The sequence below is a fragment of the Xyrauchen texanus genome, chromosome 20 (genome assembly GCF_025860055.1).
Source record: "Xyrauchen texanus isolate HMW12.3.18 chromosome 20, RBS_HiC_50CHRs, whole genome shotgun sequence".
NCBI lineage: Eukaryota > Metazoa > Chordata > Actinopteri > Cypriniformes > Catostomidae > Xyrauchen > Xyrauchen texanus.
The window spans coordinates 5,291,326-5,311,559 of NC_068295.1; the positions used below are offsets into that span (position 1 = coordinate 5,291,326).

A 20,234-nucleotide genomic window follows, 5' to 3' on the forward strand; every position below is an offset into this window, starting at 1 on the left:
TGCTTAAACCAGCACATGTCAAGGCCCGTCTTAAGTTTGCCAATGACCATTTGGATGATCCAGAGGAGTCATGGGAGAAAGTCATGTGGTCAGATGAGACCAAAATAGAACTTTTTGGTCATAATTCCACTAACCGTGTTTGGAGGAAGAAGAATGATGAGTACCATCCCAAGAACACCATCCCTACTGTGAAGCATGGGGGTGGTAGCATCATGCTTTGGGGGTGTTTTTCTGCACATGGGACAGGGTGACTGCACAATTTTGGGGAACAACCTCCTTCCCTCAGTTAGAGCTTTGAAGATGGGTTGAGGCTGGGTCTTCCAACATGACAATGACCCGAAGCACACAGCCAGGATAACCAAGGAGTGGCTCTGTAAGAAGCATATCAAGGTTCTGGCGTGGCCTAGCCAGTCTCCAGACCTATACCCAATAGAGAATCTTTGGAGGGAGCTCAACCTCCGTGTTTCTCTGCGACAGCCCAGAAACCTGACTGATCTAGAGAAGATCTGTGTGGAGGAGTGGGCCAAAATCCCTCCTGCAGTGTGTGCAAACCTGGTGAAAAACTACAGGAAACGTTTGACCTCTGTAATTGCAAACAAAGGCTACTGTACCAAATATTAACATTGATTTTCTCAGGTGTTCAAATACTTATTTGCAGCTGTATCATACAAATAAATAGTTAAAAAATCATACATTGTGATTTCTGGATTTTTTTTTTTAGATTATGTCTCTCACAGTGGACATGCACCTACGATGACAATTTCAGACCCCTCCATGATTTCTAAGTGGGAGAACTTGCAAAATAGCAGGGTGTTCAAATACTTATTTTCCTCACTGTATATCAAAAATAAAAAATGTTGAAATGACATTTTGAAATCAAGAATAAACGTTTTTTAATTACTGACATCAAATTTTTTTTACATTTTTACTGGCTAATGTCATTGCTGATATCAAGAATGAGCATTTCAACTAGTGACAATTGAAAAGCATGTATCTATAATTCATGTAAAAAAAAAGCTCATGATCTATTCAGTGCAGTGTGCAAAAGTAGTGCCATGCATACAGAACATTTTCACACTGTTACGTACTACAGTATATACTGATAAAATAGTAAGAGTAGTACGGTAGCATGCTTTTCCAAACTTGTAATTCTGAGATAACTAGTAAAAAATCCCCCAGCATATCTTCATTCATGATTGTGGCTGTGGTGGATTTGTGGAAAAATCGCTGAATTACATTCTTCCCGAGACAGGATCAGCTCTCAATGGAAGCCTTATTTAGTGCTTTTGACTGGCTCTATATAATGAAATGACACACGACATTCCTGAAAGAACTAATTTCTGTAAATCTAGATTTTCTCAGTAACGCTATAACTTTCATTTAAGGTAATGTAAGGGATTTTTTCTGGGATGGCTCACAGAAATTGTCCCCGTTACCTGACAGATATCACTTAATCTTTCAGCTGTTTTTTTTTTTTCCTATTCGCTTTTTCCATAGAGAGTTCATTAAGTAAAAAATTAAAGCATTCTTGGCCAAGATATTAAAATTACAAGCTTTGATTTCAAGCAAAACAAGTATTACAAAATCAGACAAAAGGTTTGCCATGGGGTGGCATGGTAGCTAACTGGCTTGCATTGTCACCTCAAAGCAAGAAAGTCCCCAGTTTGAGTCCCAGCTCACCCAGGGCCTTTCAGTGTGGAGTTTGCATATTCGTGTGGGTTTCCTCCGGAGCCTACGGTTTCCTCCGCAGTCCAAAAACATTCACTCATCAAGTGAATTGGAAACTAAATTGCCCATAGGTGTGAGAGAGAGTGAGAGTTTCAATGTGTATATCTGTGTGTGTTTGGCCTGTGATGGACTGTCCAGGGTGTTTCCCTGCCTTCAGCCTGAGACAGATGGGATAGGCTCCAGCACTACCTATAGAAGATGGATGGATGGTTTGGCTGTTTGTATGCTGTGATTCTCTGATTGGTGGATCTTACTCTATAGGGTTCACAGATAGTGTAGTTCTGCACAAATTCCATTATTAAACATGATAATGTGCTGCTGCTCTTCTAATCCATTTCTAAAAATACAGCCCTTAAATGCACAACAGGAACTTTGTAGCCAGGGGTTTTGGAAAGCAGAGGCGTGTCTAATTGATTGACAAAATCTGGTGGAAGTTCCTAAATTAAATATAGCTGCAAGCAGCAACAAGCATGGCTAAGGGCAAAAGGGCAAAAATTGGCCTAAACTAAGCATAAACCAAAAAAACAACAACAGAGTGAATATGACATACGTTGCAAATCCATTATGAATTTTGAATTGTCCCAAGCAGGGCTCAAATCAGTAGTCAGCCCACAATCCACTGGACCACTCTGCCACATGGTTGAAAGTGACAAACCAAGCAGAGATTCAGTCATGATCAACTTCGTATTGATGACAGTTCAACAGTTATATGCAACAAGTGAATTTCTGAACTGGTTATGGAGCTATGGAGTTTGGCTAAGACACCTCAAAACTGATCTGGAGGCTATTCATAAGAACCATCAGTGTGCCAAATATTATAATTGTCCTGTGTACGGTTCATAGTGCTGCCTTAAACTCCCATTGGGGAGAGAAAGGAAGAACAATAAAACTACCAGCAAGAAGCAGAAATGATCAGAGATGAGCCCTGCAACTATTCAGTAAGCACAACAAAAAGACCAACAGGACAACACAAATTAAACTGTAACACTGTTCTAGGTGGGGCCGAACACACAAACTTTGGAACTAAAGCCCAGAACTCTACAGAACGTGCCACAGAGTTGACACAGCTCGACCATTGCAAAGAGACATCCCAAGTTTAGATTAAGCATGCAAGTATTGGTCATCTTTTGAACTATAGGTGGCGCTCTCTCCAAACTGCTCAGGTCACCTCATTTAGTTTTAAATCCAACAAAGCATTCAAAAGATATACACGTTTGTAATATATTTCAATATGGCGGAGAGGTAGTATGGCCGATATGGGAAAAATTTATATTGATGAAATACTCATAACTAAAAAAAATCTATAGACACCAAGCTCATGATTTTAGGACACCCGGTTCAAAAGTTACTGGCAAAAATAGCCATTTTTTACATTTCTTGACCCTCCGCATGTACCCTCAGATCATGGTCCTGATGAATCCTACCAAGTTTAATTTCGATAGGACAAAGTGTTTCTGAGATATAGCCTCAAATCCTGTTTCACAGCCACCTTGTTTACTATGTGTTTAAAATAAATAGGTTTAATACAATCTGTGACTATTTTGAGGTATATTTTGTGCAAATCAGGCAAAGTTTGAAGGAGCAGTAGTGAAAAAACAATAAATGTCATAATCCAAGATGGTGGCCACTGTAATGATAGAGCTTCAATGTAAGGGATACATTTTAATCATTAGGAGGAGAGTAATCAGACACAAACATTTTGTTTCTAGGCCAAATGGTTCAAAATATTCAGACAAAAGAAACCCTATCAGTGTGCCAAATTTGATAATTTTCCTATATATGGTTCATAGGGCTGCCATGGGGAAGGAATGATAATAATAATAATCCTAACGGATACAATGGGGCTATGTCCCCTTCTGGGCTTGCAGAATCTTTAGGGACATTAACTCATAATTACATTATATAATACTTATCGGCTCTTTAGTTAATATTCTTTCAAATTATGAGAAAGAAACCTCTAGACACCTTTCACACAGCCCCCTGCCATACCTTCACCAGAGATGAAAAAACCCTTTAAAACGATCCGATCTCTTGGAATCACATTCGACACTCCTTTTCTTGCCCCACGAGCAGCTCAGATATCAAAGCGTTTGATTTGTGTGGCCCCCTCCATCTAATCACCCACAGCCAAAACTGCCACTGAGAACAAAAGAAGGAAACCATAAACACGGCATGGCTCTAATTCTCAACACACGACTTAGAAAGCAGCCGCCTAAAGCCAATTACCCCCCCCCCGTCCATGGGGATAATTCATAACATATTCATTTATTTGCAGATTTTGTAGATATTTGATACAAATGTAGTCCTATACAGTCTTTCAAGGATGAATGTAACTGTTTATCACTTGTGGAATGTTCTGGAAACGGGCATACAAAGCCTTAAAATGTACTTCATCTTTGTGCAGCGTTTGATGTTTCATATGACAGGAATTACAAATTAACCTTCCATGCATCCATCCATCCATCTGGGGCAGCACATATCAAAGGGTTTGTAATTTTTAGGAGACAAAAGCCTTAGTTTATGTCATAAAAATTAGGATTTGCTAGTTGGTGGCAGGTGGTATTAGGGGGAAGGGACACTCTCATTTTAAAAAGCATTTTCTTTAACAAAAATGTAAAAATGTGACTGCAATTATAATTTTCTAGGTATATTTTCCAGCAAGAGAAATGCTATTTGAAATTTGCATATCTGAATAACTATTTTGTCATCGTTTAGCAGAACACTAGCATACAGATAGCTAAAAAAACATGGACGAAAAGCCACAAAAGTCCAATTATGATTTCATAGGCCTTTAAGGATTTGAAATGCTCCTCACTCTTCATCACACTAGAAAGCAGCATGTACTCACAGTAATGCATGAATTAAAGTGATCTGGGAAAAGCCCTCGTTTACTTTGAAGTCAGTATAGGTCACATCCCGGTGCTTGATGACAACAAGACCTGAGGACAGATGATTGATATAGCCTAATGGAATAATTGAATTGTTTGAAAAGTTGTTTTCAATTCTTTCCTGAGGCCATGGCTATTCATGCAACTTTAGTTCACGATCAAATGACAAACAATCACATCGGATTCCCACAAAAAATTGTTTTTTTTCAATCTCACATATGTTAAGAATAACTGACTCTAAATAATACAGTCAAGCTGGCCAACAATGTGTTCCGGGCTTTCCAATTAAATAAAACAACAAGGGCTGTTGATTTAAAGTGTAAATTCAGTGCGATTCATTATAAGGAATTAATCCCGGCTCCAGCTCTATATGTAAGGTGAGTAAAGGGACCCTCCATGTGGGCTGAACAGTTGGAGATGTGGGTGTGGTTGTCAAGGTGGGCCAGGTCCACCCAGGCCCCCCCTGTGGAGCCGGGCCAGGAAGGAACATTCCTACCATCAGAGCAATTCAAGCTTTAAATACCACTTATTTTCAGCAGGGGACAGTAAGCAAAACTCCAGCTGTAAGTAACCGAAATCAGGCTTGCTTGACTATAGCAACAGCACAAGACGAGAATGTGTATTGTGTTCAAATACAGCTGGACAGAGCACAATTGCAAAAGCAGGGATCTCAAGATGTTTGAGAAACTATGGTTAACTTGAGACAGCGACCTAAGAACAATGTTTTTGTCAAAATTACCAAAATGAGATGCTCCAAAAGCATGTCTGATGCACGTGTACATTGACACGTCCTTAGAAAAGCCCCTTATATTTAATCTGACTTAGATTGACAAATTCATTGTGAAATGGATTGCTGTGAACTGTAGGCCAATGATAGGCTTATATTCAATAATGTGGAAATAAACATCATGTCTGCCACAATAACAATGCATTTTAATGATCGGAATTGTTTTATTCATAATATACGTTTATTATGTATAAAACTAGAATAATCAACTGGACGGTATTTTATGGTACAGAGACAATGAATCGAAAATAGCTGAATGCCGCGTTTGGTTAAAATCAAGTAGTCCAGAAAGCGGGGTAATAAAGACAATTAACGCCTTGGAACATCTGACAACCAATCACAATTAAGAATTAAAAATGTCCATGTTATAACTCAATAATGTTACATGACGTCAACACCATTAATTCATAAACTGCATATCATAGTTAAATGTCTTTATTCAAATAAACGTCCACTGTTGTGGAAACAGATTTAATTTACACACACCAAAGCAAAAACACTGACAGGTAGACCCCCACTCTATCACTGCAGGTAAAACCATTTTGCCAAAATCAAAGTAGGATAAAAAAGAAAAAACAAACAAACAAATATTAATTTACAAGACCACCGTAGAAGAATAAAACATCCTCAGAAGAGAGTTAATGACTTCACATGAGGGTTAAATATTAGCGAATGACGTCTGTATGGTTGCTTGGCAGATGGAGAGGTGCCATTTATAGTCTCCATGGTTACACGGCTGTTCCTCTCTCCAGGTTCTGTTTGATCTCGGCTGTGTATTTGCCATAGAAACGTTCAGCCTTCTTGTTGAACTTGGCGTTCCTCTCGTTAATATAATCGATGTCTGCGTCATCGTTGTAGGCCCTGCGGCGGCTGTATTTGGAACGCTTTTCAATCCTGAAGACACAACAACACATTTAAGGAGATTTAATACACACAGGGTAAATTTAACTAAATATACTCAATATAGAGTACATCTCAATATTTTTGTATTTGCGCTTACATGTCCTACAAGGGTGAATTTTTTCAATCAAAGGACTATTATTTCAACTGGTGACACATACGATTAAAAATGTTTATTTCAAGAAGTAAAATATAGTATAAAATAATCAAGACACGTCAATGGTAAATGGTCTGCACTTATATAGCGCCTTTTTAACCTTAACGGTATTCAAAGCGCTTTACACTGTGACACATTCACCCATTCACACACACATTCATACACCAATGGCGGCAGAGCTGCTATGTAAGGTGCTAGCCTGCCATTGGGTGCCAAGGACACTTCGGCATGTGGAGTCGTGTGGGCCGGGATTTGAACCGCCAACCCTGCGATTAGTGGCCGACCCGCTCTACCAACTGAGCCACAGCCGCCCCCAAGCCATGTGAAAAGAAATGAAAAGAATATTTAACCATTTCAACGAAATGGTCGACCAATAGTTGATTTTGCACACACGAAAACAAAACGTGGTGGAAAAGGCTGATAACCGACTAATCTGCCAATCGTTTTTCAAATTGATTGATAGAATGTAGAAAATATATAAAATTGACTTTCTTTACTATGACAGGCACAAACACAGGGGCTACAAAAGTCCATTGGCTCGAGACTTGGCTTGTTAACAATGCTCTATTTATGAGTATTTACCAAATTAAGCTGTTATAGCCTATATATTCACCAGATGAAGGATTTTGTGTGTAAATACTGTCCAGATGAGGTTCAATGAGGAATACGTTTTTTTGTTTATTTAAATAATGACACTATGTCTGTGCTGACGGGGCATGTTTCCATATACTTCTTAATTTATCTAATTCGAAGTGAGTATGTGGAGCGGAGGGGGGCGGGGCCGGGTCGGAATATCGTGCGCCCGGTCCCCAATCGGCCTGATGAGGCGCGCGAGGGTTAAAGGCCGGTGACGATGGTTCGAGAGAGAGAGAATTACGGGCATGTCCGTCATGTGTGTTTATGTTTGTGCTTTTGGTTTAATTAAATTATCATTTATGTTGACAAGCCAGTTCTCGCCTCCTCCTTGCCCATCCTTTAACTGTTTTACAGTGTAAAAATATGGATGAATATTGTTAATGATGCAAATTCCAACAAAGTGTCAGGGATTGTTTTTATTTCACCTCTAGAGGCACTATCACAAACTATCGGCAACTTTTGGCCTAGATTTGTGCTGATGAAAGCAACTATCGGCACCGATAAATCGGTAAAACCAAAATATCTACTTGTCTACTTTTAATTTCAACTTATATGAACTAATATAAATACATAGTAAGCAACAGTGTTCTTTATTTTCACTTATATATCTTAATAAATGAATAACGGTACATAGGGGCTTCTTCAGTGAACCGTTTTGGGCAAAAACGCAAACAAATCATTGAATTGAGTTTTAAATCAATTCATAGAAATGCAGTTTGAACTTACCAACTCCAACACTGTTATTAAATCAGGGACACTATCAAAACATCTTATGCTCACAAGTAAAGGAATGATTGCAAAATTGTCTAATGAGACACTCTTTAGGAAACTAAATGTTAAAACCATTCTGATATTCACGATGTGGCTAACTTTATATGTTATAGTCACATGAATATTCAATCTATCTCCGGCCCTACTCTTTAGCCATTCATCTCTAAACGTTTCACACTGTTATAGACTATGTCAGTTTTCAAACTCCATCAAAGAGGCTCTTGCTTCCTCTCACACACCCCCCACCCCACACACAGACGGTTCTTGAAACATCTTCAAAGCGTGTTTGTGCGTCATAATCTGGCAGCCGTAGCCCTGTCTAACGTCTCTCAGAAGCTAAAAGCAGGATAAAGAATGCCGTCTCACACATAAACAAACCCTCTTCAACACACACCCATGCGCTAAAGACACGCAACTACACAAACACATCTGGACTGAGGACAAATACACACAAACGAGCCTCCCAAAGCAGACTAAAATTGGTTTCAACATCATTTGCCACAATGAAAAGAGCCAATCTGTTGAAAGCATTTTCTGCTGATGGAGAAAGGTCGAAATGTGTGATAGAAATGGTGTATAAACATGGCGAATCCATTAGGAAGTGATCTGTTGACCAGGTGTCTCCACAGCTTATGAGATCCCTCTAGTGAACTTGTAAGCTAAGAAGTTCTCCAAGTCATATTTTATACTGTACGCAGGTTGATTCGTTTTTTCTGTTTAACGCTACAAACACACAGAGATCCTTACTGTTTCTCCACGTCCTCCACCATTCGGTTGATGCTCTCTTTAGAGGGGACGTGAGTCCCGTGAATCAGACTGTTGGAGGTGGGGTGGAAATCTTCACCACTAAGTGGAGACAAGAGAGACAAAAATCATTAAAGACAAACTGACAATCGAAATCGAACCAAAATTGAAAGGATACTTCTAAAGGGATACTAAATTCTGTCACCATTCACTCATTTTGTGTCCTCAGGAAAAAGTTATACTTGTTTGGATTTTCATTTTTTGGCTTCACCAGAAACATCATATACAGGCTATATAGTGGCAAGAAAAAGTATGTGAACCCTTTGGAATATTCTGCATTTAGGTATAAATTTGTCTCAAAATCTGGTTTGATCTTCATCTACAAAAATGAACAAAAGCAATCTGTTTTAACTAATGACACATAAATTATTGTGTTGTTCTTGTACATATGGAATGCATTATTCAAACATTGATATGTAGGTTGGAAAAAGTATGTGAGCCCCTAGACTAATGACGTCAACTAAGCTAAAGTCAGGAATTTGCAAACCTGACATCCAATTAATGAAATAAGATTAGAGGTGTGAGTTAGAGCTACTTTGACTTATAAAAAGCACTCAAACATTTTGAGTTTGCCATTCACAAGTAGAATTAAACAGGTATGGTGTCCATGGCAGGACACCATGAAGGAAGCCTCTGCTTTCCCACAGAAACATTGCTGCGTGCCTATAGTTTGCCAAGGACCACATTGAAATACCAAAACGCTACTGGGAAATTTTTTTTGTGGACTGATGAAACTAAGGTTGAAATGTTAGGGAAGAACACGCAGAATTATATAAAACATCGTCCCAAGGGCTAAGTACAGTGGAGGGAGCATCATGATTACAAAAAAATTAAAATAATTCGCTTTTAGATTGTTATTGTACTGAAGCCAAAAGAAATTATGAAAATATTATCTATAGGGATGCAACAATGTTTCGGCCACTTTATTTACCATCTGTCGGGATGCGCCGTATTTATCGGCCAATTATTGACCCAATTAAAACCATCGGCTATAACCATCGACATAAACCGGCAATTTCAAACATCCATTTTTCACAAGGCCGTTTTCTTGCTAATGTTCGCATAAGGTTGAAAACGCTGTTCTGAAAAACCAATGGCTCATTTACAATTCATTACTTAAATTTATTGTGCAAATTAAGTTTATATAATTTTTTCCATGTGTAATATAAAGAAACAACAATCAAAATACTATAAATGAAATCTAAAAAAGTATTGCATGTTGAATATAAAAATTCATAATATGAACAGTAAATGTGAGTTCTAATGTTTAGAACCAAAAAACAAAAACTTTTCCCACATAAATCAACTTGTTACAGATGTATATATATATTTTAATAATTTTATCTTGTATTCATCTTTCATTGTAACTCTCTTAAAATTGTGTTATTTGTTCAACAGATCCAATTCATACTCAATGGATATTATTGCTTGTTAGAGTGATCTGATGACAAAATATGTAAACAAAATATCAGTATCAGCCTCTAGTTTATTTTTTAAATCAATTTTGTATAAGCCTGAAATGTAAATATCGGTGCATCCCTAATCATCTGGAAAATATTTAGCATACTTTGTAGTATGGTGACAGCATATATTTTATCAACCTAATTATTGAGTAATGTTAAATGTATATACCATGGCAATAATAGCAAATCGGTAAAAATAACTTTTTTTTTTTTTACATTTATTTCTATGGACCCCCTCGCTGGCCCCAGACCACAGTTTGAAAATCCCTGGATTAAATCATTTAAAATGTAATAATAAAAAAGTTGACTGATTTAAATATATATGTGTATAGTTAAGTGAGTATAACTGAGGTCTCACCACTCCTCTCTCTGTCTCTCGTAGTTTTCCATATCAGGCTTGATCTGCCTTGTCAGTCTCTGGTACTGTCTCAACTGGGCCTCAGCGTACCCTACACACACACACACACACAAACAAACAAACACACACACACACACACGTTAGTGCGGCTATCCTTATGAGGACTCTCAATAGACATAATGATTTTTATACTGTATAAATTATAGATTCTATCCCCTAAACCGAACACTCACCAAAAACATTCTGCATTTTTACATTTTCAAAAACACATAATTTAGTATGTTTTGAAGCTATTTGAATTGAGGACACTAGAAATGTCATCAGAAACCACATTTATAGCAAAATACCCTTGTAATTACCAGTTTGTAACCTAAAAAATGTCCTCGTCAACCACCCAAACCCGCCACACACACACACACACACACACACACACACACACACACACACACACACACACACACACACACACACGGGGGTCTGGGAAGGCAACAGTTCATTTAGAGGAAGGAGCAGACAGAAAATTTAAATAATTACCAGAGCCAATGATAAACAGACATGAAACGCAAGCACTGCATGTTTTTTATATACACATCTTTAATGTCACAAATGGCAGCCATAATCCCCCCAATCATCACCTCTCGCTCTCTACCAATAGAAAGCAGCCAATCAATCAGGCTGCTCTTTAACATCTATAATAGGGATGGGCATTTTGTCATTTTGTCTCCTCGAGATTACTCGAGAGGCAATGATAGTGACGGTCTGAACCGTCTATTTTCAAATCGCTTTGTTTTGAAGAAGCTGCATTCTGTTCCATTTAGCTGCGCTCTGTCTAGCTGTTTGAAACACTCGCCTGCTGTATCTGCGTTGCTTCAGCATGTTGAGTCCACTGCCACATGTGTGTGTGTGTGTGTGTGTGTGTGTGTCCAAGTGTTCACTTCCGTGGGAAAGACGCAATGCTCCGTCTTGTTGTTCCTTTGATAATTCATGAAGCGTTCCATTCAATTCGGAGAGTCTAAATTTCCACCTTTAAACTGGGGATAGTGCAACGGAAGCGACAATTTATGTCGGACTTCTAACTTGCTGCGGAAAAACTGGTGCGGAAATCAACTCACATTTCGTCGAGATGCAGGTGTGTGTAACGTCACGCAGGGCGGTTTAGTTAACATTATAAAAGTTAACATTCACTTTTATTGAATAATATCCATTAATGAGTCAAAGTTCTTACATTAAAATATAGTAAAACATGTTTAGCATATATTTAGCAGAGAAAGGTGTTCAAAACACGGTTAATTAAACTCTCTTTTGATGATCATAATGATAGAATTTCAGCGTTGCATATCAGTTTAGTTGCTATGAGACATCTCTGACAATCAATGTACCCCTCAAAACCAAAACGTAAACAATATCACAATTAAAAATAAGCTCTCTCTTTGACACATTTGTGTTTAGTTGTCAGGTAATAGTCACTGAATTTCCAATTCAAGTCACATCATGCGTGATCACCATCGATCATCGTTTTCATGATCGATCATTGCTGCCACGTCCAAGTACCCGAGTACTCGTGCCATCCCTAATCTATAAAGTAATAAGATGAGTATTTATACTAGAGTATAGGCAGTGAAAGTGTTAGTGCCTATTTTGAATAATTCAATAGGAATGTTAAGGTATTTCATCTCCTTTTTCCTCCTCTTATGATGTGGTTAATGTACTTGAACTTGATGGACTCAAACAAAAAGATGCATCCTAAGTCTAGCATCAGTGCAAAACCAGCTTCACATCATGTAACAATTAAGTTGAAAACTAACACTCAAAGCAGTACAACTAACCTTATCAAATGGATAGAGGATCATTCTGATTGGATGGACTATGTTCGAAGTGGTTGCATAATAAGTGACATTCTCACTTTGGCTGTGAAAGGAAATCAAAACCGTTGCACTTAATTTAATTTTAATTTTAATTTAATTTAATTTAATTTAATTTGACCAATTGTCACACATTATACATACATTTCTGCATATACATGGTGAAATTATTTATTTTTCACATATCCCAGCTAAGCTGGGGTCAGAGTGCAGGGTCAGCCATGATACGGCGCCCCTGGAGCAGATAGGTTCAAGGGCCTTGCTCAAGGGCCCAACAGTGGTGTCTTGGTGGTGTTGGGGCTTGAACCCACGACCTTCTGATCAGTAACCCAGAGCCTTAACCGCTGAGCCACCACTGCCCTACTTGGTGCCAAAATCAAAAAATATCCAGTGCACTGCACACTTGCGACTTTGCTCAATAACTGTGCTTTGCGTTACATCCTAAAATAATAATAATTTCTTGCTTTTCTTCAAGTTTTAGGGACATGTCTCAGTCTGTGTTTTGTCATTACTCATAAATGTCAACAACATGTAGCATTTACCACAGTATAAACGTTATCAGCAAAATCTCTAGTGGTTGACACATTTCTACTGTTGCACTGTATATACTCTCATAACATACATCACGTCATGAGAGTATTTCATACCGGAGAATCCTGGATCAGGGTTTTTTTTCTTTTTCTTCCTCTCCCATCTCTCTGCATCTTCAGCGCTGACATCCAGGAGCTTCACACGGGCATAGTCCTCCCCGCGCTCTGCACATTCCTGGCACAGAGAAACATCAGCTTTACACACTCCTTCTCATAGACTAGACACTCAATATGGGTTTTTAAATGGCCGATGCCAGTATTAATATCTAGAGAGCAGGAAGGCCAATATACACACACTGAGCACTTTATTATGTACACCTGTACACCTACTTATTCATGCAATTATATAATCAGCCAATCATGTGGCAACAGTGCAATTAATACAATAATTCAGATACAGGTCAGGACCATCAATTAATGTTCACATCAACCATCAGAATGGTGGAAAAATTTGATCTCAGTCATTTCGACCGTGGCATGATTGCTGGTGCCAGACAGGCTGATTTGAGTATTTCTGTAACTGCTGATCTCCTGGTATTTTCATGCACAACATTCTCTAGACTTTACTCAGAATGGTGCCAAAATCAAAAAATATCCAGTGAGCGGCAGCTCTGCAGACAGAAATGCCTTGTTGATGAGAGAGGTCAACAGAGAATGGCCAGACTGGTTCGAGCTGACAGAAAGGCTGTGGTAACTCAGGTAACCACTCTGTACAATTGTAGTGAACAGAATAGCATCTCAGAATATACAACACATTGAACCTTGAGGTGGATGGGCTAAAAAAGCAAAAGATCATGCTGTGCTCTTTATTAGGACCATTGTGTTCCTAATAAAGTGCTCAGTGAGTGTATATTAAACAAATAAAAATAAATAATTGAAAACAGAAAATGCTTAAAAACCATTAACAACGCTGTTGGTAAAGTTTGAAGTTAATTCGTCATTATTTTTGCAACTCTGTTTGGTGAAGTAGTAATGACAGACTGCAACTTCAAACTCAGTTGCTGTACCTTCTTCCTCTGGTCCACCATGAGCTCATACTCCAGACGAGCTTTCTTGGCCTCCCAGTTAGATGGCAACTTCAGTCTCTTGTCTTCTTCCACCACCTCCTGATGATTCAGCTTACGAGCCTCATTCTACAAAAACAACACAATCACATTTCATATAGATGATATTACAGAATATTAGTTAGTGCTGTGACAATAAAGAGCAATGCCAATACAGAGTTTGCTACTAATTACACTAAAGGCCCCTTTACGTGACTTACATCAGAGCTTTTAAAGCGCCACTAAAACACTACATGGCTGCTACATTGTAAGAAAGCAGGAAAACTTATTTTTCTGGTGATGGTTTTAATATTTCACAGCAAGAAATAAAGGAATTTTGTAAAGTGGGTTCACAAAACTTACTGAGTAAGTATTGAGACTCCAGTTTCATTTAATTCATTTTTAAAATTATAACGACATAATATACAAATGTTGACAATATCAAGTTACAGAGAGTGCAGCACAAAAAGCAAAAGTACATAAAGGCAGCATAATAGTAATCCATACGAATCCAGTGGTTAAATCCACCTCTTCAGTAGTGATATGATAGGTGTGGGTGAGAAACGGTGGAGTCTTATGCTTTTATACTTTTATGCTTCCTTTATGTGGTTTTTAGCTTCAAAGCTTTGAACCCAGTTAACTTGAGATATTCTTAAAAAAAAAATTGTGTTCAGCAGAAGTAAATAAGTCACACACATCTGGGATGGGGGTGAGTAAATGATGATAATTTTTGGGTGAACTATCCCTTCAAAAAATTTTAGGGATTGGTGATGTCAGACAAAAAAGAAAGTCTCTTCAGAAGTGGATAATTTTTATTTTCTATAATGTGATCACTGATGAGGCATGCACAACAAGACCATGAAAGTTTATAAAGAAAGCAATTATGAAATGAGGTACATTGTTGAGTTTTACCCTTTTGAAATGAAGTTCTCTGAACTTTCTCAGTCTCTCCTCTCTCTTCTGTCCTGATGGAGTCTCTGTGCTCTCCTCTTCACAGCTCGGAGCAACAATCTGCACAGTGATCAAATCAAAGTGTCACATCACCATTTCATCAATATTACCGTAGTACACACTTTATCACCGCTGAAATCTAACATTCAGCCCTCCAGATCGGGAGTCATCCTGAACAATAGGTTTTAATAAGATTTGAATTATTCGGTTGAATGACACTAAACTCTTTTGATTCTTAGATTTGTTTACATTCACATTTCAAAAGCTGCTGATTAGCACTATTAGCAACGACAATAAGAATATCGCTTTAAAACGGACACGCTTAATTTTCACAATTAAATTGACAGTTTTAGATATTAATTATTTTTATTCAAGCAGACGAATGAATAAAGACCACGGTTAGGTTCATATTTAAAATATTTTGTCTTTCGTGATTTGTTTACCTCTGTGCCAGAAGCCATGCTGTCTCTCTTTAACAGGAAGTGCGTCACAGCACACAGTCCGGATGTATTCAAATAGACTAATTTGTAGTTCCGCTTTCAAACGTCTTTGGTTCCTGGCCATATAAGTAAAATACTGTATAATCACAACAGATTAGGACACTAAAATGCAATTTTTATTATTATTATTATTATTATTATTATTATAATTATTATATTTGTATATTTACCTTACTCCTTTTCTGGATCACAGTGCCAAAAACGCTTGTGTAATTCTCAGTTTCTCTTTTGGCCTTAGTTCATTTTCTTAAAAACATTTTACTTCGTTTTAATATATTTAGACTTGTTAATTTTATTGACAAATTTAGAACAGTATAAAATGTATAGGTTCAGTAAACCGCTTAATAGCATACAAATTGAACAATGTAAAGTTACATTCACTGTTATTGATGATGAAGAATAGCTACTAATAGTACATAATGTGGTGTGGTGGCATGTTATTTGCTAAGGCCATTATTAAAAATCACAAACCCTCAAGATTCAACCCAAAACATTTAGAACACATCAGGGTTGGCACAAAACACGTTTTAAAAGAGAAATATAATGAGTTATAAACTGATGTTGTTGTTCTTTTGTTTTTGTTTTTCAGTTATAATGTGTGGCATATTTCAAGGCATATTGAAACTGCTAAATTTACTCCAAACTTACTGTGATAAGGTTGAAATAGTGCAGCTCTTTATGATTTGACTTAGGGTTAGAAAGGATAAATAATTTTGCAAGGCAGTAACCACATATTTTGAATTGGGGGGTTCGACTTGCTGACCACCACTAATGCAAGTTAATTTTCTTTAGTTTTTAAGCTCAACCCCCAAAAAAATACTGGCTATGTTTAAAATGGAATACTAGCTTACAATTGACCAAATACCATCCAGTATACATTGTAAACTGTATAAATGGAAAAAAATTTAAGTATGTTTAATTGTTGCAACATGACCCCATCACGTAGCATGTGTGTGGCATCCATCTGTTTAAAACAGATATGGTTATTTTGCCATTTTAATTCAACTTTGTGGAAAAATATCTATAACTCTTGCCAGTCTAATCAAAAATAGAATCAAAATATAGCTGTTAAACTCATCACACTGGGCATGGAAAGTCATGTTATATAGTATAAACTGCTATTTTGCTATTACAGTCTTTTACAAACAACAAAATACTCTATATTGATCTGTTCATACAACAAATCATGTTTGAGATGAAAAGTGGAAGTGAAACAAATAAACTGAACATTTTGATTGGTTGATGACTACTAGAATGAATTAAGTCGCAGTAGTTCAATCACAATGGCTCTTCTGCAATGTGCCATTAAAAGGAACTCACTCCTCTAGTCTGATTATGTATAATTAAGTTCTCTTAAAGAGGATGTAATTAATTTGAGTTTACAGTTTTAGATTAAAGCAATCTCCAGATCAGAAGCCACGATAATTAACTGATATGCTTGTTCTGCAAACCAGATGGAAAAAAACAAACCACTCACAAACACTCAAGATTTAACAGCTGAACTGAGAAGAAGAGGTAGCTTTTTATACTATTTCATGTTTGCCAATTCAGGAAATTAATTTAAAGCTTAATTCTGTATAAAGTATCTCCAAAAAGTATTTGGACATATAGGCCACAATTAAAACAGTTTGAATGTCTTTGCATTTGATTACAAAATGCCAAACCAAGTGGCATTTGCAAACAAATACAGCTAAAGCTTTTCTCAATAAGGGCAGCTGTGGTTGCCAGATATTTACCGTAAATAATACGGTAACCATGTTTCAGGCGTATGGGATGTAATTTTGATTCCTGTATATTTCATGATTCACTACCGTTTGTTATTAAATTATATAAACGTGATATTTTAACCTTCTGAAATGATAAAAGTCTGCTTTTGCCTTTAAAATGTATTGATAATCACCATAGTAACTACAAAAGGCCACATGATGACTTAAAGTTCTTCAAGAGTGACTCATCCAGGAGCAATAATTAATACACATGTAGAGACACAAACAAAAAACACCATCAGGGTAACTCACAGTACTAGGTATAGTAATGGATTACATGTAATCTATATTACGTAATAAGATTATTAAAACAAATCCCTTGTAATTAGATTAAGTTACATTTTAAAATACTATAAATTGGATTGGTCAGTCTTTGATTGTTTTCAAATTGGGGTGAAATTGCACACACAGACCTGATTTTAGCCACTTGAATATGGGGCTGTAATAAATGGCAAACTGATTGCATTAGCGTAGTAAATTTGGTTTTAGTTTCGCAAATAGCGTTTGTACTCGGCTTCAAATATTTACATTAATGTGCTTTGTGACATTTTTTTTATAACATTGATATTCAAATGTCTAACCTGTTAACACCACATTTTCAGAGTAAGAACATTACCAAAAGTAATCCAAAATCAATCAGATTAGATTACTTTAAAAATGTAATCCAAGAGTTTTTAATCAGATTACAATAAAAGTAATCTACCCAGCACTGGTATCACACCACAAAATTAATGTAATAAACATTAACTAAAAAATAAAATATAACACAGAACACACCAATTTACAGTGCTGGCCAAACATATTAGCACGCTTGGTAAATATGAGCAAAGAAGGCTGTGAAAAAAACTGCATTGTTTATCCTTTTGATCTTTCATTAAAAAATTCACAAAAATCGAACCTTTAATTTAAGTTGAACAATTGAAACAGGGGAAATATCTCATTGGCCATAATTATTGGCAACCTTTTATTCAATACCTTTTGCAAGAGCAGCTCTTCTCCTATAATGCCTAATGAGGTTGGAGAACACGTGGCAAGTGATCTGAGACCATTCCTCCATACAGAACCACTCCAGATCCTTCAAATAACTGAGGTCCACATGGTGGACTCTGCTCTTCAGTTCACTCCACAGATTTTATATAGGTCAGGGGACTGGGATGGCCATGACAGAACCTTGATTTTGTGGACTGTGAACCATTTTTTTGTTGATTTTGATATTTGATTTGGATCATTGTCCTGCTGGAAGATCCAACAAGGGCCCATTTTAAGCTTTCTGGCTGAGGCAGTCAGGTTTAGATTTTGTATCTGTTGGTATATGATAGAGTCCATGATGCCATGTATCTGAATAAGATGTCCAGGACCTCTGGCAGGAAACAGTCTAACAACGTTAAAGATCCACCACCATATTTAACCGTGGGCATTGGGTACTTCATCATCTCTGTGTGCATTAAACCCATCTCTGGTGTTTACTGCCAAAAAGCTATTTTGTTTTGTTTTATCTGACCACAGAACCCGGTCCCATTTGTAGTTCCAGTAGTGTCTGGCAAACTGAAGACGCTTGAGTTTGTTGTTGGATGAGAGCAGAGGCTTTTTTTCTTGAAAACCTCCCAAATAACTTGTAGTGATGTGGGTGACATCTGATTGTAGTTTTGGAGACTTTCTGACCCCAAGACACAACAAATTTCTGCAATTCTCCAGCTATGATCCTTGGAGAATGTTTGGCCACTCGTACCATCCTCCTCACCGTGAGTTGAGGCAGTATAGACACGTGTCCTCTTCCAGGCCGATTCTTAAGATCTCCATTTGATTGGAACTTGTTAATTATTGCCCTGATGGTGGAAATGGGTATTTTAATGCTTTAGCAATTTTCTTTTAGCCATTTTCCATTTTGTGAAGCTCAACAACCTTTTACTGCACATCATAACTATATTCTTTAGTCTAACACACTGTGATGGATGATTAAGGGAATTTGGCCTGTGTGTTACCTCATATTTATACCCCTTTGAAACAGGAAGTCATAGCTGAACAATGTCATGTTCCTAGTCACCCAGGTGCACAACAAAATGTTAAATATGACTGGGAATATACTTCAGATATATTTTACTCATAAGCATTTCTAGGGGTGCCAATAATTGTGCCAACATGTTTTGGAGAAAAATATTTATTTAATAATGAGATATTTCCCTGCTTTCAATTGTTCATCTTAAATTAAAAGTTACATTTTTGTGATTTATTTGCTCATATTTACCAAGGGTGCCAATATTTTTGGCCACCATTGTACATAAATGATATTAGGAGTGGTGGTGGTGTAGTGGCTAAAGCACAGGGCTGTTAATCAGAAGGTCGCTGGTTTGATCCCCACAGTCACCACCATTGTGTCCTTGAGTAAGGCACTTAACTCCAGGTTGCTCCGGGGGGATTGTCCCTGAAATAAGAGCACTGTAAGTCGCTTTGGATAAAAGCGTCTGCCAAATGCATAAATGTAAATGTAAATATTAAAAATAAGAAGAAACATAACTATTCCCATAAAATATAAGTAGATGCAAGGACTTCTGGGAATGCCTGATTGTTGTTTTTTACTGTAATTATAACAATAGTTCACCGTAAAAAACAAACAAACATGTATTCTGTTGTTAAACACAATCAACATTTTTGTTAATTATACAATAAAACAACACTTTTTACATGACAAATTAGTGTATATATATATATATATTTATTTATTTATTTATTTATATTTGGACTTAAGTGTCCAAATACCTGGTGCATTTTTGTTTTGTAATGGTAGGAAGTCATTCAGCTGAACTCCATCATCAAATGTATCGTCATCATGCACAACATTTATAAACTTTTGTGTTCTTTGATTTATGGCTGCATAGTACTTTTTGATTCATGACTAGTCTGAAACACACTGTTCAGAAAAACACTCCCAATGTGTTCAGCTGCCAGACATCTGGGCAGTAACTGGTAAAAAAACATTTTTAAACCATTTCCCTAATTACTATTTCTTTCATTTCCACTGCCAATGAGCAA

General features: G+C 37.1%; 1 protein-coding gene across 1 annotated transcript; it reads right to left on the reverse strand.

The window, feature by feature from the left end:
• Window positions 1-5,561: 5,561 nt before the first annotated feature.
• On the reverse strand, window positions 5,562-15,435 carry syf2 (SYF2 pre-mRNA-splicing factor). Its single transcript, XM_052150858.1, has 7 exons — window positions 15,382-15,435; window positions 14,900-14,998; window positions 13,952-14,077; window positions 13,002-13,119; window positions 10,493-10,583; window positions 8,615-8,713; window positions 5,562-6,297 (listed from the first exon to the last, which is right to left on the reverse strand). The coding sequence occupies exons 1-7, from the start codon at window positions 15,397-15,399 to the stop codon at window positions 6,132-6,134; spliced, it is 717 nt and encodes a 238-aa protein (XP_052006818.1). The 5' UTR covers window positions 15,400-15,435; the 3' UTR covers window positions 5,562-6,131.
• Window positions 15,436-20,234: the final 4,799 nt, after the last annotated feature.